A 27818-nucleotide genomic window follows, 5' to 3' on the forward strand; every position below is an offset into this window, starting at 1 on the left:
ACAGCAAGAAGGTCCTGGGTTCAATTCCCGCCGGGGACGCTGTGGGCGCTGAAGTGCATGTCTGTCTGGCCTTCGACAGGAGGGTCCCCCCTTATGATCCAGGTCCTGGTCCAGGTTTCTCCCTCTAAAGGTTTTTCTTGCCACTGTTTGGATTAAGGCTTTTCTCCCACTAGGGGAGTTTTTACCTGCCATTGTTTATGTAATAATTGCTCGGGGGTCATGTTCTTGGTCTCTGGAAAGCGCCTAGAGACAACTTCTGTTGTATTAGACGCTATACAAATAAAATTGAATTGAATTGAATTGAATGGTAAGTTCCCCCATGACTTCAGCGCCCACACCCTGGGTGGGGTTGGTGAAAGGATCTTTCTGTGTGGAGTTTGCATGTTCTCCCCGTGTTCCCTTGGGTAGCAATGTGAGCTACCCTCACAAAAACATGCACACAGTCCTGGGCTGTACATGCCCCCTCTGCCCAACCGGGGCGCCAGATGGGGATGGGGAGGATCTGGCCGGGATAACGTGATCCTTCCACGCGCTACGTACGGCCAGAGAAGCCCCACCCTGTCTGGTGAAAAGATGCGGCCTGTTCACTCTTCAGGTTAAGGAGGAGACCGATTTTAAGGTTCTTTTACTAGTTTTTAAGTGTCTTAATGGTCTTGGGCCTTCTTATTTGTCTGCACTACTTTTACCCTATCGACCCTCGCGGACCCTGAGGTCCTGCGGTGCCTTTTAACAATACCAAAAGTTAGAACCAGGACACACGGGGAGGCGGCATTCAGTTTTTATGGTCCCCGATTGTGGAACAGCCTCCCGGAGAATCTCAGGGCCGCAGAGACTGTTGATGTTTTTAAAAAGAGGCTCAAGACCCATCTCTTTAATCAGGCTTTTAACTGACTCATTTAACTCTTTTACATTTTTTATGCTCACCCCTATTTTTATTGGATCTTACTGCTCTGTTTTATATTAATCTTTAGTTTATTCTGTTTTATCATATTTTATTTTCATTTTTCAATTTCATTCTTATCTCAATGTTTTATCTAAATGTTTTGGTCGTTATTTATGGTCTATTTTATACATTTTACTGTCTTATTCCTTTAGTTTTTAATGTCTTGCTTTCTAGACATACTTTTAGGATTTTACGTTATGTTATACTTTTTAAACTTTTTTAGTGTATCTTATCCTGCTTTCTTGTAGCTTTTAGCTCCAGTGTTTCCTCATGGGGAGCCTCCATGCTGGGAGTGACTCTGGCCTGCAGGGGGTCGTCCTGGGGATGGTTCTGGTCTGGATGGTTGTGGAGCTCTGCACCACGGCTTCACCGCTGTGGTGTGGACTCCTCTATCCGTCCGGGCCGGGATGGTCTCTGTGGAACCCCCCCTTGTAGCTGCGGGCTATGAGACTGGCTCCTGGCGTGGACGGCTCCCTGTTACCGTTTCCTCACCTGGATCCTCTGTGCCTAGCCATGTCTGCACCGTGTGTCTGTGTGTGTGTCTGTGTGTGGAACTTGGGTGAATTGTAGTGTGCTTGTGTCTGCGGGGAGGGGGGAGGGGCATTAATACGTTTTTATGTTTATTTGTTTTATGAAAAGCACTTTGTGTTGCATTTTTTGTATGAAAGGTACTTTACAAATAAAGTTTCATTTGATTTGATTTTATTTGACTGAGCTCAGTGCAAGGCCCTCCCTGGGTTGGTAGAGGGAGCAATGCCCAGGACCAGAGGTGGGTAGTAACGAGTTACATTCACTCCGTCACATTTACTTGAGTAAGTTTTGGGAAATGTACTTTTAGGAGTAGTTTTGAATCACTGTACTTTTTACTTTTACTTGAGTAGATTTGTGAAGAAGAAACTGTTCCTCTTACTCCGCTACATTAGGCTACGTTGAGCTGTTACTTTTCTTTTAATCCTCCGCGTACGCGTCAATCTCATGACATCACTGAGTGATTCTTTGGGAAAAATGTTTGTTTTTGCATGTTTTGTCACATTTACACAGACTCAAACACACACAGAGTTTCTATGAGTTCATGTTTGTTCTAGTTCTGCTGGTTAAAAAAGAAAAGTACAAAGGCTTGACATTTTGTGCTACTTGTGCTTAATTTATTTTTTTATTCTGTTATTATTTTATTTATTTATTAAAGTACTTGAATTTACTTTAAGATCATTTTAATTTAAGCTATTTTTTTTATTACCGGTAATTTTCATTTATTTTATTATTTTATTGATTTAATTTGCCTGAAGATGATTATTTTGTACTTTTGTCTGTTTGAATGGTTGTGTTAAAAAAAATAAATCAGACGTTACTCAACAGTTACTCAGTACTTGAGTAGTTTTTTCACCAAGTACTTTTTTACTTTTACTCAAGTAATTATTTGGATGACTACTTTTTAATTCTACTTGAGTCATATTATTCTGAAGTAACAGTACTTTTACTTGAGTACAATGTTTGGCTACTCTAGCCCACCTCTGCCCAGGACTGTCACTTAGGTAGGAGAACTGGGTGATAAAATGGGGAAAAAAATCGGGATAAAATCATTAAAAAAACAAACAAAGTAAAGGTGTTCAGACGTACATCTGACTGTGACTTTAGCGACCGCCTCGCTGCGGCCCACTTTGTTGGTGGCCACACACTTGTAACTCCCAGCGTCCTCGGCGGTGGCCAGGTTGATCTGCAGGTCTCCTCCGCTGACCTCGGCCCTGGAGGGCAGGCTTCCCTCCAGCCTGGTCCAGCTGTAGGTCAGCGGGGGGGTGCCGTGGGCCAGGCACTGCAGCCGGATCACCTCCCCGACCCGCACCGCCACGTCGTCCGGCATAGAGGTGGCGTACGGGGGAGCTGGAGGCAGAAGAGGAAAAACAAAGTGCACTGTGTTTATGTCGTTTCATCTAAAGCAGGGGTTGGCAACCCCGGCTCTAGAGCCGCATGCGGCTCTTTATCGATGCCCTAGTGGCTCCTGGAGCTTTTTCAAAAATGTTTGACCTTTTTCTTCCTTTTTTTTTCTTCTTCTTTTTTTCTCCCTTTTTCCTTTCCTTTTTAATCTCGACATTTCGACTTTTTTCTCAAGATTGTACTTCAACATATAATCCGTCTATACCAGGGGTCGGCATGCGGCTCTTTAGCGCCGCCCTAGTGGCTCCCTGGAGCTTTTAAAAAAATGTTTGACCTTTTTTTCTTTTCTTTTTTTCTTCTTTTTTTTCTTTTTTCCTCTTTTTTCCCATTTTTTCTCTTTTGTTCATCCTTTTTCCTTTCCTTTTTAATCTCGACATTTCGACTTTTTTCACAAAATCTTGACTTATTTCACGAAATTTTGACTATTTCCTCGACATTTCGACTTTTTTCTCGACATTTCGACCTTTTTCTCAAGATTGTATTTCAACATTAATCTTGACATTTCGCCTTTTTTCTCGAAATCTCGACTTTTATCTCAAAGTGCATAATGAAAAAAAAAATCTCCCCCCAGTTATAACTAATATAGATACATGCAGCATGTGTTGTCTTCATTCTAAGGCTGATACAAGACTTTGAATTTTTTGCGGCTCCAGACATATTTGTTTTTTGTGTTTTTGGTCCAATATGGCTCTTTCAACATTTTGGGTTGCCGACCCCTGCTCTAAAGCAATATATGCTGAGACAACGACACCGCCGGACAACAGAAATACTCACTCTCCACATCGAGCATGACCGTGACATCGGTGGTGCCCATGTTGTTTGTGGCACTGCAGATGTATTCGCCAGAGTCCTGCCGGCCAACGCTGGGCAGCACCAGACTGTTATTCACCACCTTGTGTCTCCAAGGCAGAGGGGACCGCAGCTTGGACCACGTGATCGTGGGGGCAGGAAGTCCTATAAAGACAGAACGTAGGGGAACCCTGAATAAACTCTTGGCTCGGCTGGATTACAATTAAACAGCTTTATTTTTACAGCTTGAAAAGACAGTGGCAGATAAATACATGGAGCCTTTGTGGGGGCATTACCGTGGGCATCGCAGCGGAGGGTTGCGGTCTGTCCCTCCACCACAATCATCAGCGGCTCAGGAACGAAGGGCCTGGGGACCGACGGCACCTGGGACCCCCCCTCAACCACTACCTCCACTTTGGTCTCGGTGAGGCCCTCGGTGTTACGAGCCGCGCACACGTAGGTGCCACTGTCTTCTGTACGAGCAACTAGAATCTGAATTCAGAGAAAAATAGAATATATAATTTCAGTCATTGATTGCAGTGGCGGCTGGGGATAAAACATTTTGGGGGCGCACTGGCGAGTGGGGATTACAACACAACTATAAACTCTACTTGAACATACATTTTTTTGTTATTTTTTATTACATATCCCTACATATACTACATATACATGTAGCATATTTTACATAAACATATTTAACATTTTTCAAGTAACAAAATAACATATTTGAACCATTTTTCAGATTTTTTCAGTAATTATATAGAGATATTGTCTGAAAAATTGTTCAAATATGTTATTTTGTTATTTGAAAATTTGAAAATTTGTTTTGTTGATGAGAAAATATGTTTCTGTATTTTTCTTATTTTTGTGAGGGGGGATATATATTGTTTTTCGGCACTACCTTGTTCTCTATAGCTGATATAACATGAATTACTCCTATGTGGGATCAATAAAGTTCTTATTTTCGCCTTCTGAGAAAATTAAATATATTATATTTGGTGCCTAACTGTTTCCCAAGTATATTAGTGCGTGTGTGAATGAATAAATTAGACTTAAAACGTACATTTCTTTGTAGAAAGGCACTTTATGAAAATAAGTCCATTTACTTGTATTAGTTTACAGTCTTGCCACATCCAATATGGCGGCGACGTTGACATATCGCAGCAGCTCCATGGAAGAAGGAGGATACATGTCTATGGCTGTGACTCCGTTTGTAGCAAGTGACAGATGCAGTCGTGAGTGACAGAAAACATGCTGATTGGCCACGGGCGCAGAGAGCTGCGCCCGGAGGAGAGTCTTTGAGTAACCAATTAGAGACCAGCATGAAGTCACATGGAAGAAAAGTTTAAGAACATACAATACACACTCATTTGGCCTGCGCCCCTCGCCATTGAAACCTATGTATTTCGGTCTGCACAAAAAACAACTCTGAATAAACCCAGTATGTGATGGGAAGGCTTGAAAAATTAAGTCAGACACATGAGTGCACAGATGTGATAATTACTTTTTATTACGTAATTTATGTGTACGGTGTCTATATTTTTTATTTTTTTCCCCCTGTAATTTTAATGGAGGCAGCGCCCTAGCGCCCCTTATTGACAAGCCGCCACTGATTGATTGTGAAATTGGGGAAGGTAAGCGATGAACGTGGTGTCCTGAGACGAGCCGTACCTGCATGACTGCGTTGGAGTCCATGGGCACGGGGCTGCTCAGCATGGTCTTGCGGTTGTTGTCCAGCCGGTGCCATTGCACCGAGGGCCGGGGCTCACCTGAAGCCTGGCACTCCAGGTTGATGGCTTCCCCCATCCTGACCCGGACAGGGCCGGTGGGCGTGACGATGGCCAGGGGAGACTCTGGAGACACAAACACACAACGTTCTCATGGGTTGATATCGGATCGGCCACCGGAGGGAACCCTTTCCTTGGAGGTCCCTGCATGCAGCTCACCTTTAACGATCAGAGACACGATGCTGTGGGTGATGCCGAACGGGTTGCTGGCCACACAGCGGTAGGCTCCGTGGTTCATGGAGTGGACATTGTTAATGGTAATAACAGAACCATCAGGGCTCACTTTGACGTTTTCTGCAGAAAAGGTTGGGAAAGTACTGTATGCATTAGACCTGCTTCAAGATCCATGTGAGAATCAAAGGCTAATTTAAAACAACAAACAGGAAAGGTTTGAAGGAGGGGTTTCAAAGGTTAAGAAAGGTAACCCTAATAATATAAAGACTGCCCCAGTCAGAGTGTGAGGTAGGGAAAGTGGGTTTATATTAAAAAACAGATGCCCATGTTAGGATTAAAACAGGTACTAGCGTTTCTTTTTTACAGGAACATAATTCTTTCACTGCAATTACAGCAATGATGTAGCTCCACTGGTACGTCTAGAAGGCCACCAACTACTTTTTCCAAATCACTAAAATATTTACAACTTGTTTGAATTTATGAGTGACAGTGAAAAGCTCATGTATTAAAAAAGGTTTCAACTTTAGGGTAAGTGTGTGTGATTATTATGTCATGAAATCCTGACACGACAGACATTAATTACATTAACCCTTGTGCTGTCTTTGGATAAAAATGACCCAATTCTTCTATCCTTCTTTCCTCCTGCCATGCTCTCTCCTTCCTTCTTCCTTTCCTCTTTTCCTCCTTTTTTACCCTCCTTTACTCCTTTTTCTTCCTACCTCCCTTTCGTCATTCGTTCCTTTATTACCTTCTTTGCTTTTCCTTCCTTCTTTCCTTATTTACTCCATTCCTTCCTTCTTCCCTCCCTTCTTTCTTTCCTTTTCTCCCTTCCTTGCATCTTTTCTCCCTTCCATCTTTTCTCCCTTCCTTACTCCCTTTCCTACTTCTTTCCTTCTTTCCTTCTTTTTCTCCTTTCCTTCCATCTTTTCTCCCTTTTCCTCCCTTCCATCTTTTCTCCCTTCCTTACTCCCTTTCCTACTTCCTTCTTTCTTTCCTTCTTTTCTTCTTTCTCCCTCCCTTCCATATTTTCTCCCTTCCTTACTCCCTTTCCTACTTCCTTCCTCCTTTCCTTCTTTTCTCCTTTCTCCCTTCCTTCCATCTTTTCTCCCTCTCATCTTTTCTCCCTTCCTTACTCCCTTTCCTACTTCCTTCCTTCTTTCCTTCATTCCTTCTTTTCTCCCTTCACCCTCCCTTGGCCAAAAGACAGCACGAGGGTTAAACCCTGCAAAAGTTTTAGTCTTGCAAAAATATTGGTGCAAGTGCAGAATGCATGGAGAGAAAAGTCCTGGACATGAGCAGAGGAGCGGCTTCTTGGTGGGATTTCCACACTAGTTGTGTAGCTGACGGCGTCTCGGGACGACAGCTCTGAAGCAGGTCCCTTCATCGGGAGCGGCTCGGTCTTTACCTGGCAGCGGCTGGTTGCTGGCGAGCTTCCACTCCAGTCTGACGGGCTGCGCTCCGCTGTACAGACCACACTTGAAGCTGGCCGACTCGCCCACACGCACTGCAGCGCTGTGGGGTTCGATGGCGATGATGGGGCTCTGCAGGCCTGGGGCAGAAAAACCACCGGATCATTTCTGACTGAACCATCTCCTTTCATTGAGATGATCTGTTGCAGTGATAGACGTGTACTTGGTGTGGCCGCGGCCTACGCTGGCAGCTACTACAGTGACTGAGGATGAGGTCATGGGACAGGAGCAGGGAAACTCATTTAATCTGACGCTGCACTGGAAACTGCACTGGTGAGGAGAGGAAGTGTGAGTGGGTGAACACCCTGCAATGTAATGCTCAGCCCTTAATGGTTCCTGGGTGTGTATAAATCACTGGCTAAAAAGAACTGCTAGGTTAAGTGAAATAAGACCTGGAAACAGGCATGTGGCATAGAATTGTCAAATTGGTTTAATTCACCGTACAAATTGTTACAGATTACTTTTGTAATACTGTATTTGACCCGGTCTTTGTACGTTTTGACCGTATAGAAACGTAATTCTTGCCATTGTAAGAATGAGATGTACCTGCTGTACTCTACCGCCCTTACTTTTTAACAACTTGTGCTTTTTATTATTTGACCTCTTTTCTTATCATTTTATTTCATTTTATTTGTTATTTACTGTTTAATTGTGTCTTTGCCACTTTTAATGTTGATGTAAAGCACTTTGAATTACCTTGTGTTGAATTGTGCTATACAAATAAACTTGCCTTGCCTTGCCTAGGACGCAGTGAGTTATAAAATAAAAACAACAAAAAAAGAAATCAAATGGACTTGTGTATTGACTGTCTGACTGAAGGGCACCAACACATCACGGGTGTGAAACCTCAAGCACCAAACATGCTTACGTGAGGAAGACGAGGTGACGGAGACAGAGACGGAGGCCTGGTGGACATGAGAGTTCCCGGGGTTGCCCTGCACGCGGCACACGTATTCCCCAGAGTCCTCGGCGCTGGCCGACAGGATGCGCAGCTGACTGCCCACAACCTGCAACACACAACAAGGTCACTGGAAATCCAGGTTTGGAAGTCAGAGCACAGACAGAAAATCATTGGCCCCGGGATTGGAACAGATCTGCACAGTTTAGTTTAGTTCCTCCTTGGAGGAACATCCCACATGACGCCGGGCGCTGCATGCATAAAAAAGCGTACAAAAAAGTGAAAAAACAGAACACAAACAAAGTGATATTATACTCAATTATATGTATATATAAATAAAGGTAAAATCAAAGCAAATCAAGGCAAACAAAAGAAAACAAAACAAACGCCCAGCATTAAGTTGTGCCACTATGTATGTATGTAATAATAGAAGTAATTATAATGCATAGTATTACATTATCATTACTTTACTATAATACTACAATATAATAGAGAACAATAGACAGCAATGGTATAATAATATACTTGAATAACTATATAAGAGTAGATATGCTATATATACTGGTTCATATATTTACCTCCAATTATATACATAAAAATTACTATAAATCTATATATCGACATGTCAACATATAACTATAAATCCGTATATATTAATAGAGATATAGATACACAAATACTGTACGTATAATATAACTCAATATATCCATATACCTACATATAACATATCTATATCCATAATGAACATCTATATATCTACATATATTAATAAATGTTCATATCTACATGTTTATTCGCATCTGTATTTTGATAGAATGTTTCTTTGTATCTTTTTTTAAATTGTGATGTGTTTTGACTTTGTTTTAGCTCCAGTCTCAGGCTGTCAGGTCGACATACAGAAGCATTTCAGTGCTGAGTTGATAAGTGGTGATCAGGTGATCAGGACTAAACCAGCTTCTGTGATGACTCCTGTTTTCCTTTAAATCACCAGTGGGTGTGAGTCATCTCTCAAGGAAAGGAATGACATCAAGAAGCACAAAGGGGAAACAACGCGCCAGTGCCAAATTCCCCAGTCTGACTGAACATCTGTGCGATGCTCTGGAACAAGCCTGAACTGTGGGGGCTCCGTCCCATAACCCCCAGCGCTCCAAAGATCTGCACTTTAGATCTTGTCACCGCATACCACAAGACCTCTGCAGAGATGTGAGCACGTCAATTCCTCTGCAGGTCGGGGCTGTTATTACCAATCAGGGAGATTCATTAGTGGTCACCATGTTGGCATACGATAATGAGTAAAACACGGTTTTGATTTTGTAAGATTGGAATTTTCTGGCTACATTAATACATAGTTCATATGTGTACTGATTTGTGCCGAAGGCAAAGGCTTTAAACTGCCATATCATTCTCTTGTGGTCCTGATTTGTTGCTGGAAAACCTTCAGGGTGGGTTGGTGTCGTCTTGATTAAATAAGCAATAACTTACTTAAAAAAAACAGATAGATGACAAGATGTTGCCACAAAACTTGTATACAGGACTGTCTCAGAAAATTAGAATATTGTGATAAAGTTCTTTATTTTTCTGTAATGCAATTAAAAAAACAAAAATGTCATACATTCTGAATTCATTACAAATCAACTGAAATATTGCAAGCCTTTTATTATTTTAATATTGCTGATTATGGCTTACAGTTTAAGATTAAGATTCCCAGAATATTCTAATTTTTTAAGATAGGATATTTGAGTTTTCTTAAGCTGTAAGCCATGATCAGCAATATTAAAATAATAAAAGGCTTGCAATATTTCAGTTGATTTGTAATGAATCCAGAATGTATGACATTTTTGCATTACAGAAAATAAAGGACTTTATCACAATATTCTAATTTTATGAGACAGTCCTGTACACTGCAAAAACTCAAAATCTTAACAAGAATATTTGTCTTATTTCTAGTTAAAATGTCTCATTTTTAGTCAAAAACTCTCATTACACTTAAAACAAGAGTCATTACCAGAAAAATAACTTATTTGACAATTTTCACCTGTTTCAAGTAAATTTTTGCAGATTTCTTCTACTTATTTCAAGTGAAAATCTACTTGAAACAGAGGAAAATTGTCAAATAACACTTAAATAAAACTTGCTTTAAGTGTAATGAGATTTTTTGATCACAATATTCTAATTTCTGAGACAGTCCTGTACACCATAAAGCATTGGTCACGGCTTCAAAGGTGTGCAGGCTTTCGTGCACCCCGAACCATCATGAAAGCCGTCTTTTGAACTGGTTGCTGATAACACGCCGGATGGCGCCTTGCCCGTTCATTCAGGAATATTTTACTTTGATTATTAGTCCATGCATTCTTTCACAGAGTAGTGGATCAGGTTTACACGCTTCTGTGCATGTAAGTAGTGTCAAACCAGCTGTGAATGCACGGATGCAGGGTGTGTCTTCACCTGGTGGTTGGCGGAGAGGCGTCCGCTGGCCCGGGTCCAGGTGACCCGGGGAGGAGGATTCCCAGGAGCAAAACAGTTCAGCTCCAGGTTCTGGCCCTCCTGGACGTCAGCTATCGCTGGCTGGATACTAACGACCGTAGAGCTGTGGTCTGCTGCTTAAACACAAACACACAGAAATAAAAAGGGCTCAGCATTGCTTTACATCAGAGGTTTTCAACTGGTTTTGTTCCAGGGACCACCATTATAACCAAGAAGCAACTCGGGGACCATTGGGGATGTTTGTTTTATTTTGCACCTTGATTTTAAATAAAAGTATGGGCCTATATAGGCTATTTATTAGCATCAGTGTATATTTTTATTTGCACCTTTTGCTATAAAAAAAAAACAAAAAACAGTCAATGAAAAATGAACAAGAGGGCTTATAATATTACAAAGTTCACTCTCACTCATTTGACATCATTTGGATGGGTAAATTATTCACAAAAAGGAATAGTAAATGGAAAATAAATTGAGTCTAAATAAATATATATTTTTTAAATGATTGTTTTCCATTTACAATTTCACGGACCCCCTGCAATACCGCCACGGACCACTAGAGGGCCGCGGACCACCGGTTGAAAAACCCTGCTTTACATGAAAAGACACTGAAAATAAACATTAATTACGCAACTATATAGAGATACACCAGGCAATCAGCCGGTAATGACTGGATCCTGACTTTTTTTTCATTAGTCATGTTAATTCCCATCACAAGGGTTCAGTATGTTCCGAAGGTTTTTCAGACATTTTTGGAAAACAACCAGACCATAACTTATTTTAGAAAGGTACAAGAATGAGCAGTGCCCGGAGGTGCTCCAGCACAACACCACTAATATCACAGTCATGTTGAGACCAGATCAACACAAAACCATTAAAGAGAGGTTTAAGATTCTTAGGGAAGCTGCAGGAACAGACACTGTAACTCTGTAATTTACACGGATCAAACAAGACTTACATAAAAACACTCTCATACACTTCAGTATAATTGATCTTATGACTCTATAATTAGAAAACAATGGCAGCCTCTTAAGAAGCAGAGAAAACTCAATTAGACTTGTTTTATGCATTGTTTGATAAAAACTTGGATTTGGGAATTTTATTATGAATTAGATTAGAATATTGTATAATTCACCCGAAGCAATAGTTAATTCACCAGGTTTTATACTTTTTTTTTTTTTTTTTTTACAGTTATCTGAACCATAAAATGAGTTTATAAGCAGGTGAGGTATTACTTTACTTGCAAAACCACAAACCTTTCAATATGAATCCAAGGCTTTTTTTTTTTACTCAGTTAATTTGTCAAAAATAAATAAAATAATCGCCAATTCATGTAAATTAAGATTATCCACAGAATACAAATTGCATCCGATAGGGCTATCAGACTTCATTAACTGCTTACTCTGCTCATCAGACATATTAGATTGTTATATCAATGGAGCAATGTGTAACGGTACATCACTCATGGAAAGACGTCATCAGTAAATTGTCTAATAAGATGAGGGATGCCCCTCTCACATCACTGTGCTTGTTAGGGGACACCGTCCTTCATCTCCTGAGCAACAGAATAAAAACTGTCTTGGTCACCCTAAATGTTAGCAAACACACCTCTTACTCAGCTGGAAAACCAGACAAGACACTACACATCTCAGTATGTGTTCACAGAATGAATTGCTCTTGAAATCAATAAAAGAGATCCCTGAGTCTGGGGGTCTGGGGGGGGGGTGTTGTCTTAAAAAGATCCACGAATGGGCCAGCTCTTTCTTGTCTAGATGAAGCATCTCATTAATTCATACTCCCAGTCTCAAGGAAGGTAAACTAAAACAAAGTGCAAGAAAATAATGTGTGTTCTGACATTTATCATCTAAAATAAATTCTAACATGACCCTGCTTAGCAAAGAGGCTAAGAACAAAGCTGGTAGGGCACATCTTTCACTAGTTGACTAAATTGCAGTATGCAGTAATTTGTGCAGAAAATTGGAATCTGCAAATCAGACTTTTGAGAAAATCCATCCATCCATCCATTATCTATACCCGTTATATCCTTTGCAGGGTCACGGGGGTCTGCTGGAGACTATCCCAGCTAATTTTCAGGCGAGAGGCAGGAGTTCACCTGGACAGGTCACCAGTCCATCACAGGGCTACATAGGCTATACACAAACAACCAGACACACTCACACTCACACCTACGTAGGGTCGCCACCCGTCCCTTGAAATACGGAATTGTTACGTAATTGGGAATTAAAAGTTGCGTTCCGTATTGGTTCAATACGGAACGCAGTTTATTCTGTATTTCACAATTGTCCCATGCACGTCTGTCACACACATGAACAACAAACTAACAGTAATGAACAAAATAAAGGACAGGTTTTATTAAAGACAGCAACATGTGTTGGAATGCTCTGTTATTTATTGATGTCATGTCACTTCATTCGTTTCAGTAAATTCAACTTAGGTGAAACAAATATATTTAATATATTTTTTCCCACTACATTCAAAGTGAGATATTTCAGCCTTTATTTGTTATAATTTTGGTGATTATGGCTCACAGTTTATGAAAACCTCAAATAAAAAAATGTCTAAAAATTAGAATATTTTATGAAATCAATAAACAATTCAATCATCAAAATGATAACAGATAAAGGCTTAATATATATTGCTTTGCATGTAATGAGACTATGTAATATATTAGTTTCACCTTGTAAGTTGAACTTTTACACCATATTCAAATTTTCTGATCTTCACCTGTAGCTATATATATATTTACTTGCATGTACATCTTGGCTGATGTGGACATACATAGCATTTCAGTTGCTATATGGTTGGCTGTCTGTACAGTCATGCAAGTTCAACGCTATTAAAGCACGTTAAACTTTAAATAAAAGCATTTAGTTTTTTCATATAAAATAAATGCATTTCTATGCATTTTAGAAGTTTTGGGGATGTCCCTTTTTTTGGCGCCTGGGCTGCTGAAATCGGGGCGTCCCTTATTTCTATTTCTGAAAGGTGGCAACCCTACACCTACGGGCCATTTAGAATCACCAATTAACCTAGCATGCATGTTTTTGGACTGTGGGAGGAAGCCGGAGTACCCGGAGGAAACCCACGCAAGCACAGGGAGAACATGCAAACTCCACACAGAAAGACCCTGCCGGGCCTGGGAATTGAACCAGGAACCTTCTTGCTGTGAGGCAACAGTGCTAATAGTCCAGGGGCCAGAGCCCAACATTTCACTTGTCAGTACCACTCAAGGTGACTAAACTTGCTTATGATTTTTGAAAATATCTATGTCTGTAGATGATATTCTGGTATGATAACCTTCCTGAGTGGCAGCTGTATCATAGTTTGAATGACATTATGTGATGATTTTGTACTTTGTTAACCTTCTTAACATCTTAAGTACACACAGAACTTGATTGCCCAACTATAATCAGATCTTGACATATTCCCATTAATAATGATGTTAATTTTTTTACAATATTAGTAATGTTTATAATGTTGTTTCTAAAACTAAGCTGGTTCCTTATCTCATTGTGGTGTCCTTTATGTCCTGTATTTGCATGATAAAGGCCAGTTTATGACGTTAGCCTAGTGGCTGTTATAGTTTCATAGGAGCCTAATGATGCTCTTCTAGTTTAAGGCTCACATTGACCCGTAACATTGATATAGTATGGGTTATATTAGACATTTCCTGAATCCTTATGGTCCTGTGAGTATTCCAGTTTTTGTATTTTGTGTCTCTGTTGTTCCTAGATGACACAGGGATAAAAGATAGTATGTCATTTAGGTGAAAATGGTGTAAAAATGTGTGTTGTTTATTGTTTAATGAGCTGCACGGACTCAAAATAAATTAGTCGGTATGTTCTTAAGCACAGCTGAATATAAAAAACTAAAGGAAAAAAGAGAAGATTGCAATCACTATTTTAAACATTGATGGACTGACTAGCTCAGTTTGTTTAGGATGTAATTTTACCTTTGAGCACATTGACCTTGATAGGAGCACTATTGGAGCCGATGCTGTTGCTGCCGACACACATGTAGGTGCCCGAGTCGGACATCTTGATGCTGGGGATGAGCAGGGTGCCGATGTCGGTGCGGTCCATCCTGGCCTGGAGGAGGAGACACGTCTGTAAGTCACAGGCTCGCGTGAAGCTTGACACATTGTTATGCACCCTTTGTTTGCAACGATGAACAGCGCTGGCCATTACATCGGCACCGCAGGAGCAAATCGTGTAGTGAGAACGAGGCGTAGCACTTACCTGCCTCGCATCCCTTTTTCCAACACAAACATTACATTGCTGACATATTGACATAACTATCTACTAGCGACACAAAAAAACTACAGCAGACCTTTAAGACAAGACAGAAGCTGTTATTGCAAAAGTTTAGAAATTTGGTGATTTCAGCAATATTGATCATTGACAAAAGCATTGGGCTAATATTTCTACGGTGATTGGTGGGGTTATCATTGGTGGTTATCATGATCATTGATATCACAATTTACTTTATTATGAGAATTCTTCTGAAGAAATTAATGACTGGTGATTATCAAAATGAAGAGTGAGAGTGAGAGCAGACAATTTGTGATGAACCGATTGGAGTCAGAGGTTACTCAGTGAGCATCACAAAGCAGCTTTCAAGTGTGGTGTTACAGGCTCGGAGGAATCGCAAGCAAACGCCCTCCGCTGGAGTCAAATAACTTAACATCAAGAACTTAAGAGCAAGGTGTGATTAAAAACGGAAGAAACTTCATGAATTTCATCAACTTCTTGTGACCTTGTGGCTCATGAGATGCGAACGACTTCAACTCAACCGGCACAGGCGGCAGTGAAAGGGCCTCGAAAAAGGTTGAACATGAGCCTGCATTAAGTTTGGAAAGCACCTCGGAGGGGAGGGGAGGATCCGGGGAGGGATTACTGTAGTGGGGGGGAGTGTTCGGGGCATCCACGGACAAAGCTGCTTAGCTGCGGCCCAGTCAACCGTGACGGATGCTAAACCGAGCAGTGGCTGAGGCGGGGCCTGGCTCAATGTGGTGTCTGAACCCATTGACAAGTTTTCAAAGCAAGCCGTTTGCTAGAGCATACAGAATTTCTGCGTGGTCGCACGGCAGAGCCCGGCTGCCCTTGGGAAAGGCTGACACAACGCAGTGGTTCTCTGAGGCAGAACTAAAAAGGCCCCGAAGCCCCTCGGCGAGCTGAGGAGGGCCATACAGAAGCCAGACTAACACAAAAAACCCACGGGGCATGGGGGGCAGTAGGCTGGGCCTGGCACGGAGCAAAACATGTCTGAAATACCTACAGTACCTACTGTATACATAGTCCTGTTAATACACTCACTGGAAAGAGTCCATCTAGGAGCTGAGAACCCAAACATGTCTGAGGTGGTATGATGTGGACAGGACAAAACAAGACTATGGAACACCTTGATCAATAAAACGGGACACAGACACAAGAGAACGGCATGCCAGTTTGGAGGTTGTAACTTATTTGGCTCCGACTATCAATGGGCCGAGTGAGCAGCTTGCGGCGCATCACCACAATTGATAAAAGTGTGAATCAAGGACATATCTGATCATGCACTTAGTGGACAATGTGTGAGGATGAGGTCAGTAGTGGACAAAAGGATGTGAGCTACGAGACAGGACAGACAGAGAGCAGACAGATGGACAGACCTGCAGCTCCTCAATACGTCTCTGTAACACATCGAGACTGTTGCTTTTAAACTGATGGAAACCGTGAGAGGGAATGGCCTGAACAAACGGCAGAACAGGGCAGGATCCAAGAGGGGGAGGAGACAAACAGAAGGGAAATGGTCAAAATGCTGGAACACTGAAGAAACGGCTCTCCACACACCTTGGGGTATCAGTAAACACGGTTACACTTTTTAATCCGTTTTAATCAATCCATGGTGAATGTCCCCGGTCAGGGACGTGGGGAATGTCTTACCTGTGGGGGGATTTGTCCTCCATTTTTCAGCCAGGTGAGCTTTGGGGTGGGCGACCCCGACGCCCGGCAGTACAACCTCAACGTGTCACCTTCATGGAGCTCAACGTTTTGTGGACTGACTTGGACTTGGGGCTGGGTACCGAGGCCACCCGGGTTTGATTCTGGGTAAAAGAAATTAAATAAAATGAGGAGACGGATTCATATCCGTAACATAGAAGCCGCTATCCCAACAGGTTTCATGTTTAAAAGAAGATATTTCAAACATGTGTTCTGTTCTCAACCCATCAGTTCCAATCTACGGAAGAGTATTAGGGCCATGCAGGACAAACAATATTTGAGAGGAATTTGAGGGATTTTTTTTTATTGTGCACTTGTTGTTGTTTGTGACAGAACCTACGGAAGAGTATTAGGGCCAGGCGGGAGAAAAATAAAAATCATATTTTAGAGGAGGAAGAGGAAGATTTTTTTTTTATTATGCACTTTGAGAAAAAAGTTAAAATGTCGAGATTAATGTTGAAGTACAATTTCGAGAAAAAAATCGAAATGTCAAGAAAAAAGTCGAAATGTCTAGAAAAAAGTCAAAATGTCGAGATTAATTTTGAAGTACAATTTAGAGAAAAAAAGTCAAAATGTCGAGATTAATGTTGAAGTACAATTTAGAGAAAAATGTCAAAATGTCAAGAAAAAAGTCGAAATGTCTAGAAAAAAGTCAAAATGTCGAGATTAATTTTGAAGTACAATTTCGAGAAAAAAGTCGAAATGTAAAAAAAAAAGTCAAAATGTCGAGAATAATGTTGAAGTACAATTTCGAGAAAAAAGTCGAAATGTCGAGAAAAAAGTCGAAATGTCGAGAATAATGTTGAAATACAATTTCAAGAATAAAGTTGAAATTTCGCCTTTTTTCTCAACATTTCGACTTTTTTCTCAAAGTGCATAATGAAAAAAAAATCTTCCTCCTCTAAAATATTATTTTTATTTTTTTATCCTGCCTGGCCCTAATACTCTTCCGTACCAAACATACCGTAGGCTAAATCACAAAACACCTCGTAAATGTTAAAATCCACACTTTGTTTTTGGGTGTAAAGAGACTCATATCTTCCAAAATCAAATGCAGATGAGCAGCCAGAAGCACAGAGCGTACTTTGGACGAAGATGGAGGCGCGTGCCGTGTGCTCTCCGTGGGTGTTCAGGGCCTTGCAGGTGTACTCTCCTTCATCAGCCTGGTCCATGGCTGTGAACGTCAGCGTGTCGCCTCGTATCACCGCTCTGGGACTCATTCTGTTCCCTGGACCTCCTGCAACAATCCCACAAATGTGTTCTGTCAAATAACACCTCAGGGACATATATAGTGTATGCTATACAGGACTGTCTCAGAAAAGTAGAATATTGTGATAAAGTTCTTTATTTTCTGTAATGCAATTAAAAAAATAAAAATGTCATGCATTCTGGATTCATTACAAATCAACTGAAATATTGCAAGCCTTTTATTATTTTAATATTGCTGATTATGATTTACAGTTTAAGATTAAGATTCCCAGAATATTCTAATTTTTTGAGATAGGATATTTGAGTTTTCTTAAGCTGTAAGCCATGATCATAATATTACAATAATAAAAGGCTTGCAATATTTCAGTTGATTTGTAATGAATCCAGAATGTATGACATTTTTGCATTACAGAAAATAAAGGACTTTATCACAATATTCTAATTTTCTGAGACAGTCCTGTACACTGCAACAACTCAAAATCTTAACAAGAATATTTGTCTTATTTCTAGTTAAAATGTCTCATTTTTAGTCAAAAACTCTCATTACACTTAAAACAAGAGTCATTACCAGAAAAATAACTTATTTGAAAATTTTCACCTGTTTCAAGTACATTTTTGCAGATTTTTTCTACTTTTTTCAAGTGAAAATCTACTTGAAATAGGTGAAAATTGTCAAATAACACTTAAATAAAACTTGTTTTAAGTGTAATGAGATTTTCTGACTAAAAATGAGACATTTTAACTAGAAAAAAGACAAATATTCTTGTTAAGATTCTGAGTTTTTGCAGTGTAAAACAGACGCTTGAAGTGGTCGTACCGATCCACTCGATGGCTGGGGTTGGACTTCCTGTTGCCATGCAGCGAAACTCTGCCCGCTGACCCTGCCGGACGTTGAGCACCGAGGGAGAGATGGAGGCCACGGGCTGGACTCCCTCTGCAGCTGCAGGAGGAGACACGGCAGTCAGGCTGAGCAGCCACAGGGGCCTAACTAACGCCAGGGAGCAGCGCACGATGATGCAGACAGGTTTCAGAGACGTGACAGAGAAAATGAAACCTTGTCAAGGGGTCTACAATCATCTCCTCATCATTTTATCGTAAGATTTGAAGCTGGAATCCGTGTGAGCGTAGGGGAGCTGATCACTCTGGGAGTGTGAGTGATGGTTCCCGGTGCGAGCCCTTCCTTACACTTGGCAGGACATCCACGGTAGAGACAAAACAGATGATGTGTGGCACGCAGGCCTTGGCGAGGCTTCAGGGCGTGTTGCTATCTGACTGCTGGGCAGCTTGGCTCTGTGTTCAATCTCATAAGGTTGTGTGGCAGCAGGGGGAAATAAAAAAAAATATGCCTCTTTCAGTACAGAAAGAGAGAGATTGGTACTATGGAAGTAGGTGTCAATGCTCTGGTATGGCTACACTGCAAAAACTCAATGCACTACAATGCAAAATGATTTGAATATAATTTAATTTTGCAGAGCGATTTAGAGTAAATTTTCTTTTCTTTCTTTTCTTTTGTATTACTGATAAACTGGGTTATCTTTTGGAAGGTACAGGAAAGGCAGAATTACACTGCAAAAACTCAAAATCTTACCAGGAATATTTGTCTTATTTCTAGTTAAAATGTTTAATTTTTAGTAAAAAAAAATCTCATTACACTTAAAACAAGAGTCATTACCAGAAAAATAACTTGTTATGTGACCATTTTCACCTGTTTCAAGTAAATATTCACTTGAAATAAGTAGAAAAATCTGCCAGTAGGACAAGATTTATCTTCTCATTACAAGCAAAAAAATCTTGTTCCACTGGCAGATTTTTCTACTTATTTTAAGTGAAAATCTACTTGAAACAGGTGAAAATTGTTGTTTTTTCCAGTGATGAGTCTTGTTTTAAGTGTAATGAGATTTTTTTTTTACTAAAAATGAGACATTCTAACTAGAAATAAGTAAATAAATAATAAAATAAATAAATTAAGATTTTGAGTTTTTGCAGTGTACAGCCTGAGCTGAGCTTTGATGCTGTGACCAAGAGTAACCTTTAAAGTAACTTTTAAGAAAGAATCTAATGGTGAGTTCAGTTGCATTTCTTTCACCTGATTCCAAAGATGCTGTGGAAATGTAACAAAAAACGATATGCAATGGTTTGCAAATCTAGTAAGCCAGTATTTCCTTCCCGATAGGACGTTAACATTGCAGAAGTTGAAACCAAGACATTTTTCTATTTTATGAAAGATATTAGCTAATTTTTTAATTTGATAGCAGCAGCACATCTAAAAAATGTAGGAAGAGGGGCAGCAACAGGCTGAATAAGTAATCGCAAACCAAAAACAACTGGAGGACAAGTAATAAGGTCAACCGGCAACAGGTCAGACACGGGACCGGCTATAAAAGGAGCATTTCAGAGAGGGAGAGGCTCTCGGACGGAAAGAGAGGCAGCAATCTGCAACATACTGCATCAAACAACTGTGGAAAATGTTCCTTACAAAGCTGTGAAAACTTTGAGGATCACGTTATCTGCAGACAGTGTATTATATAATCAAAGATTCCCAGAATCAGAAGGGATCTCTGTGCTTGCGGGACAAGGCTGAGGTCAAAGCTGGATGCTCATGATCTCGGGGCCCCCAGGCTGTGCTGCGTTAAAAACAGACATGATTCTCTGCTGGGAATCACTGCATGTGTTCAAGACCAGCTCCGGAGATCACTGAAAACACGGCTCACCCGCTGTGCAATCCACAAATGCAGCTTACAGCTCTGTCATGCTAAGAAGAAGCCATATATGAACACAAGACACAAACGCTACCATCTTCTCCGGGTCAAGGCTCATTTAAAATGGTCTGAGCCAAAATGGAAAACTTTTCCGTGGTCAGAGGAACCAAAGTCTTTTTGAAAAACCATGAAAAGCGTGTCCTGCAGAGTACAGAGGAGAGGGACCGTCCAGCTTGTTGTCTGCGCTTGGTTTAAAATCCCGGTATGAGGTTGCATTAGTGCCTACGGTACCATGAATGCTGAAATATTCATAGAGGTTTAAGAGCAACATATGCTCCCATCCACACGTTTCCCTGGAGGAAGGCCTGGCATATGTCAGCAACCACATCCACCCCAACAGCATGCATTTGCAGGAGAAGAGTCCTGGTGCTGAACTACCTGCAGTCCAGACAATTCATCAATAGAAGCATTTAGAGAATCATGACATGAAAAACCAGCAACGAAGACCTGGGACTGTTGAGCAGCTTTAGAGGGAATGTGCATGACGTCACAGATGCGACTTCATGGCGGGTTACGCCCACTGAGTGGGAGAAAGACTGAGTGTCAGAAAGACTGAGTGGCAGCGAAAACTTTCAATTTGAGCAACTGGAAAACATCTAAAATGGGAAAGAGCTGTTGTGCAATCGACTGCACTCAGATTTAGCAAGAAATCGGAGTTATCGTTTTACAGACTGCCGAAAAATAAGCTTAAGAGCGACAAATGGATCACTGCAATTCACAGAAACAACTGGATTCCAGGCACCGAAACGTGGATTTGTGGTTCCCATTTTGTATCAGGTAATGTTGGATTTTTGGGTAGCTAACGTTAAACGGTCAAATCATAAAGTTTGGTGTCCTCATCACTTTAATTTCTACAACAAATCCTGTCTTGAAGTCGGACCAAGCGTCAAGACTTTTGTAAGCCTTCAAGCTTTGCTTCGTGTATTTCCCCGGCGTAGAAATTAAGTACATATAAATATCAGGAAACTGGATTCGTGGCCAAATATTAATATCCATGGACCACTGGTTCTTGGGGTAACTGTACCAAATATTAATGTCCATGGACCACTGGTTCTTGGTAACTGTACCAAATATTAATGTCCATGGACCACTGGTTCTTGGGGTAACTGTACGGGTCACTGTCAAGTCCAACTGCCTTTAATTTAAGCCAATAATCGGCTGTTATCCCGTCTTCTCCACTAGTTGCAGCTGTTTTTGCTGATGTTTTGCCACTCAGTGTGAGTAAGGGGGCTGGTCCAGTGGGAAAGTGTTGTCAATGCAGACCCTCTATAGAAGAGTTGTCCCATTCTTCTTCATTAGACAGGAATGGAACCAAATTCCTCTCCTAAAACTCCCACAGGTCTCTTCCCTTCCACTTCCTTTACAGACCATGGTTAAAGGAAGACGGGATGCTACACTTTGGTAAATCCACCCTGTTGCAACTTTTTGAGACGTGTCACTGCTATCAAATTCAAAACTATATATTTTTCATGCAATGGAAAAATTTATAGGTTTCAACATTTGATATGTTATGTTCTAATGGGAATAAAATACAGTTACAAATCATTGCATTCCTTTTTTATTTACATTTTCCAGTGTCACAACCTTTTTGGAATCAGGGTTGTTATATCTGTTATAGAGTCCCAGAAAAAGAGAATGAAACTTGTATCACATGTAGTTTAAATTTGAAGTATTTATTAAGGGGTTCATTCCGAGCTGATAGTTTTGTTTTCTACTGCCTTTGCGGTAACCGTTTCCCAACATTTCTGACTTCTCTCAAATACAAACGAAGCAAATGAATGCCGTTTGTGCCCTCATTTCACTTTCATTTAGACGAGATGGCAGCGAGGTGTGGAAGCAGGTGTTTGTTTTTTATATAGCTTGTAAAGCGTGGTTTAAAAGCACGCTTTTGTAGTCCTCTGGGATTTCCACCAAAGAAACTTAAGAGACATTTTATTGGGACCGCAGGAAAGTGTTTCAGCTTTTGAAAAAGGGGCATATGTCACCTTTTAGTTGAGCATCGTTCAGCTCCGATTATCTTTCAGCTCATTGGACGGATTTGAATGATGATCTAATGGCTCGGTTGTACGAAAGGGAACACGTGAGGAAGCACTAAGCAGATGTTCAGAATTTTCACAAAAAAAACAAACACAAAAAGTGACCTCATGATGGCAATAGGAATAAGGTTAGGAGTCAGCTGCCAAATGTCTTGAATAAATCCTCATCATCAGTGTAAAGTTACTGATGTTTTACACAAAAACCAGCTCTGGCTAGACCAGGGATCGGCAACCCGCGGCTCTAGAGCCGCATGCGGCTCTTTAGCGCCGCCCTAGTGGCTCCTGGAGATTATTCAAGAATGACCATTTTTTTCCTTTTTTTCTTCTTTTTTTTCTCTTTTTTTCCTTTTATTCTTTTTCCTTTTTTTCTTCTTTTTTTTTCTTCTTTTTTTCTTCCTTTTTCCTTTCCTTTTTAATCTCGACATTTCGACTTTTTCTCGACATTTCGACTTTTTCCTCGACATTTCGACTTTTTTCTCGAGATTTGTACTTCAACCTTAATCTTGAAATTTCGACTTTTTTCTAAGGTTCATTCATTCTAAGGCTTATACAAGACTTCATTTTTTGCGGCTCCAGACATATTTGTTTTTTGTGTTTTTGGTCCAATATGGCTCTTTCAACATTTTGGGTTGCCGACCCCTGGTCTAGATATACATTGTTTTTTTTGGGGGGGGTGTATATGTTCCTCCTATTGTAACATTGGCTTTGTTGGTTAAAATGTAGCGTGTTTTTGATGAAATCCTTGGCAAAAAGACAAAAGTACAGACATAAATCTGCTATGGACATCCAACTTTGTAATCAGGCTGGCATGGGATGTATTAAGCACAGTTATGATGTTTGAAGCCCAGAGAAGAGGTTATTTTCCAGAACAGCAAAGATTTCCTGTAAGATACAGGTCAGGGTGAAACGGAAGAAAAAGATGAAGTGACATCTCCTGTTTCTGACTGTGGAGATTCTGACATAAAAGAAAAGAAAAGAAAAGAAAACACACATCTAAATACCTATACCAATAAACGACTTCATGGGAAAAAAATGAGGCTAAATCATGTCTCTTTTCTCCCATTTGGGTGGACATTTTCAATTCAGTTACTTGTACTGAGTAAGTAAACTGTTTATACTACTTTACTGTAAAAACAGCTTTTTCCCCAAAGCCATAATAAATCAAACGTGAATGTCTTCGTTACTGTTTTTTACCGTGCAATACTTCTATCTGTGCAATATTCCACTACATGTGTAACTATATACTATGATCTGTAAATAGAATCTCAGGTCTTCACTATTCAAATGCACCTTAACCTTTTTTTATATTATTTATATAATAACTGTATTATAACTGTATAACTGTATTATAACTGTATAATAAGCAACTGTAGCCACCCGTGTGCAATAAACCTGTCTCTTTGTAAGTGCAATAACCGCTAAATACCTCACATATTTTTGAAAATATTTGTAAATATTTTGTAAATATTATCCGTTTTTTTTTTGTTTTTTTTTTGGTGTTTACTATTTTTTTCTCTCTCTTGTACATATTCTTTTTCTACTTTTTATATTGTTCTTTTTTATTATTTAACTATTTATTGGTTATTTCTATTTTACATTTTTTGTATAAAGCGTGTGTGTTTTGGCTGCATCACGACCAAATTTCTCCTCTGGGAGATCAATAAAGTCTTCTATTCTATTCTATTCTATATTTCTTATGTTCTTATATTTCTTATTGTTTGCACTATTGTTCTTATTTGTCTTGCACTGGAGAGGTGATGCTGCTTTCAATCTCACTGTACCCAGGTACATTGACAATAAAGTATTCTATTCTATTCTAAAGTCTACCCTAGTTGTATAAAATTAAGCAAGATCTGTAATAAAGATGGAAAAAAACACTCAACATTCATGAGGAGGTGCCCATAAGAATGAACATGCACTTTTTTCCTGCAGTGATGGAGCCCAGTAAACCCAAAAGAGACTGGTACCAATAATGGCCATGTACAATCGTAGAAGCTTTGACTCAAATAAAGGTTCACTCCAATCCACCTAAACACTGAAATTCGGCTTGAATCCATCGTTCATGTGGCATGTGGCTTCAGGATTTTGCTTGCGCAGCTATTGCTCGGGTGATTGTACATGGCCACTGGCGGGCCACCAGCGTATCCATGATGCAGAGGAGGAGTGCATGCAGGACAGAGATGGAGAGACAGGTCCAACCAGGGAGCCCAGCAGAGTGGAGACCATGCGGACTTACGCTTTCTGTGTCCTTCAAACATTTCATAGGCTGTGTAAAACATCTGAGTCTTTGAGGCCTCTGGAGATGGAGGGAGATGGAGGGAGATGGAGGGAGGTGGGGATGGAGGGGGGACAGGTAAACTGACAGGTCAGATCTCCAAAGTAACAGCAGTTTACTGCAGCGCCCATCTCCCCCAGAGACACTTTATCCTTCTCTGCATGTGGGCTGCTCTGGTTTTGTCCCATTGGAATCCAAAAAAACACCACACTCAAAAAGAAACATGCTATAAATCCTGTACCTGAATTCAATCCGGCACCACCTTCATGCCATCGGCAGGTATCTGCTTCAGATTCCCACTCTGTCGTAGTCGGGATGGTGCCACTGAATTCACGGTCTCAAGCATTCAATCAATACTCACCTGATGTTCAAATATTAATCAATGCACTGGAGTCAAGGTTAGAATATACGTTTTTGCTAATCTCAAGCCCAGAACAGTCCAGCTGTGACATCAAATCACCAGAAAAACATTTGAAATAAAAAAAAAACAAATAAAAAATGCTTTGATTAAACCTCACGATGCACAAACACATAAACACACTGGATGGCTGTTAAGACTGTGCAGCAACGGGACGACGACTGCTGCTGCAGGCAGGGGAACTACGTACATGTGAGACATGCAGGTTAATAGCAAGAAGATGTTTTACACATAATTGTTCTGTTTAAAAACCAGATATACAGCTTGTGGTTATATTGGACCGATCAGTTAAAATGACCTGACCCCCCCCCCCCAGACACACATTTACAAATCAGTCTGGTGTGTAGCTGTCATTTTAATCAGTTTTCCCTTTTTCACAAATTATTTTCACAGTGATGATAAATACATTGCAACTTGATGTGTACATTGCATCAGATAGGTGGCATTTCAACACAAATATGTGTATATATATATAAAAAAAAGGGTTATATTTTTACACTTTTAATTATACAGCCCTTAAGAATGAACAGAAAAACAAATCAGTGATGGTAAACATTGCCAATGTGACCTGGGATTGTTCTTGGGCAGGGGTCGGCAACCCAAAATGTTGAAAGAGCCGTATTGGACCAAAAACACAAAAAACTAATATGTCTGGAGCCGCAAAAAATGAAGTCTTGTCTAAGCCTTAGAATGAAGGCAACACATGCTGCATGTTTCTATATTAGTTATAACTGGGGGAAGATTTTTTTTTTCATTATGCACTTCGAGAAAAAAGTCGAAATGTTGAGAAAAAAGTTGAAATGTTGAGAAAAAAGTCAAAATTTCGAGAAAAAAGTCGAAATGTTGAGAAAAAAGTCCAAATGTCGAGAAAAAAGTTAAAATTTCAAGAAAAAAGTCCAAATGTCGAGATCAAAAAAGGAAAAAGGAAGAAAAAAAAGAAAAAAAAGAGAGGAAAAAGAAAAAAAAGAAGAAAAAAAAAGGAAAAAAAAGGTCAAACATTTTTGAAAAAGCTCCATGAGCCACTAGGGCGGCGTTAAAGAGCCACACGTGGCTCTAGAGCCGCGGGTTGCCGACCCCTGTTCTTGAGTATATGTAAAAATATTTCCATGCAAAAGTACTAAATGTAAACACACTTCCTACAGGATCATTGCATTCACATGGCCAATTTCTTTGAATAAAATAAAAAAAAAACGACGATCTCACTCCATCATAAAATCAAATATTCCAACGGTATCAATATCAATAATTCTACAGCTGTAGCTGACTATCAACACAGTTCAGATGACATATTACTGTGTCCCCTATGTTTTGTTTTTGTATTTCATGTAAATTCTGTTATATTTTACCATTTAAATGAGAGAAGTAATAATCGATACAAATAAAGTGGACTAATGAAGGAAGGAATGATATTACAGCAGCGTTGCCACGTATCTACAGAATGAATTTAACCACAGGTTTAACCTGCTGCATGGATGATAGCACCTTTTTTCTTCATGGACATTCAACAACCGGACGATAAAGAGTGTAAACCAACAGATTAGTCGGCTCTTGAAATAAATGGAATGGAGTATTGGAATACTGAGAGCAGCAAGGCAAATAAAGCATTGAAAACAAAAAAACACAAGGGCTCTTGAGCTCCTTCCTATTCTTTCTTGAATGCAGACACGCTGAAGTCCTCGTGTCCTCGTTGCCAGTCCCCGAGTCACATCACCGTCGTCACATCTCATCATGGCTCACTTTTAGTTCAGGCAGCAGCAACCCAGGAGCCCAGAGTTAAAGAATACACCAGAATACATCCAGCACCCTGCTAGTATTGTGTTGCTCCAGTGCAAAGATCCATCTTAATCAAGAAGCAAATCAAACCACCACCAGTTCCTCTAACCCTGCTATAGCTTCAGCAGAGCTGGCGGAAAGCTTTATTTACAAATTAAATGCACCAAGAGCATGTTTTTCTGGCCTTTTGGCAACCCAGTGAAACATACACTTGACCCCATTGGTTGTGCGAATTCTGCGGAAATGTTGCACCTGACAGTTATTCTTATTGCCAAACCCACAAGCTGTATTTCTTCTTCTAAAGTCCAAGAAAACGCCAGTAATCAGAGACCTACACCTTGGCATTGTTAAAAAAAAGAGGTAAAACAGCAGTGGGCGCCTGATGGACAGAGCGGTGTGTGTTATTTGAGAGCAGCAGGGCCAAAGCATAGGGGGTTAGACTTGCAAGCTGATTATATGCTGTGAGCCCAGAGCAGAGCGATTAAACCGCACAATGGGAAATGCAGTAAAGCAGAGAAGCATGCACCATTTCAAGCTCAAGCGTAGGGTGAGACTACAGCAGCAGCCGGAGATGGTGTGGCAGCAGGACGTGATGGGTGGAGGGGGGGCCGCGCCGAGGATCACGAACCTAGCACATAGAGGGTGGCGCTGCCTTCGTCCATGGCAAACATGTTGGAGCCCGTGCAGACGTAGTCGCCCGCGTCCTCGGGCTGCACGTTCTGAATGGTCAGGATGCCGTTGAAGTCCATGGCCCGGTTGGGAAGCTTCCCGTTACCCCGACGGGTCCAAACGAGTGTGTAGGCTGGAGACTGAAGGGGCGAGAGAATGAGGGTACACGTCAGAGGAGGGATGAGATATCACACAGACATTCAG

The 27818-nt window shown here is 40.6% G+C and overlaps 1 protein-coding gene across 4 annotated transcripts in view; it reads right to left on the reverse strand.

The window, feature by feature from the left end:
- hspg2 (heparan sulfate proteoglycan 2) overlaps positions 1 to 27818 on the reverse strand; it is a 198005-nt gene that overhangs the window by 35631 nt on the left and 134556 nt on the right. For 3 of the 4 annotated variants that reach the window (XM_061735372.1, XM_061735373.1, XM_061735374.1), the window contains 15 exons: positions 27574 to 27754; positions 24716 to 24775; positions 18502 to 18624; positions 17560 to 17712; positions 16419 to 16579; positions 16145 to 16222; positions 14447 to 14582; positions 10438 to 10592; positions 7963 to 8101; positions 7031 to 7174; positions 5611 to 5745; positions 5336 to 5517; positions 3961 to 4156; positions 3650 to 3829; positions 2561 to 2821 (listed from right to left, as the gene is read on the reverse strand). In XM_061735372.1, coding sequence (XP_061591356.1) covers positions 2561 to 2821; positions 3650 to 3829; positions 3961 to 4156; positions 5336 to 5517; positions 5611 to 5745; positions 7031 to 7174; positions 7963 to 8101; positions 10438 to 10592; positions 14447 to 14582; positions 16145 to 16222; positions 16419 to 16579; positions 17560 to 17712; positions 18502 to 18624; positions 24716 to 24775; positions 27574 to 27754 — 2284 coding nt within the window. The remainder of the gene's footprint in view (positions 1 to 2560; positions 2822 to 3649; positions 3830 to 3960; positions 4157 to 5335; positions 5518 to 5610; positions 5746 to 7030; positions 7175 to 7962; positions 8102 to 10437; positions 10593 to 14446; positions 14583 to 16144; positions 16223 to 16418; positions 16580 to 17559; positions 17713 to 18501; positions 18625 to 24715; positions 24776 to 27573; positions 27755 to 27818) is intronic. The other variant, XM_061735376.1, reaches the window with a different exon arrangement.

Source organism: Cololabis saira, chromosome 12, assembly GCF_033807715.1.
Source record: "Cololabis saira isolate AMF1-May2022 chromosome 12, fColSai1.1, whole genome shotgun sequence".
Classification (NCBI taxonomy): Eukaryota; Metazoa; Chordata; class Actinopteri; order Beloniformes; family Belonidae; genus Cololabis; species Cololabis saira.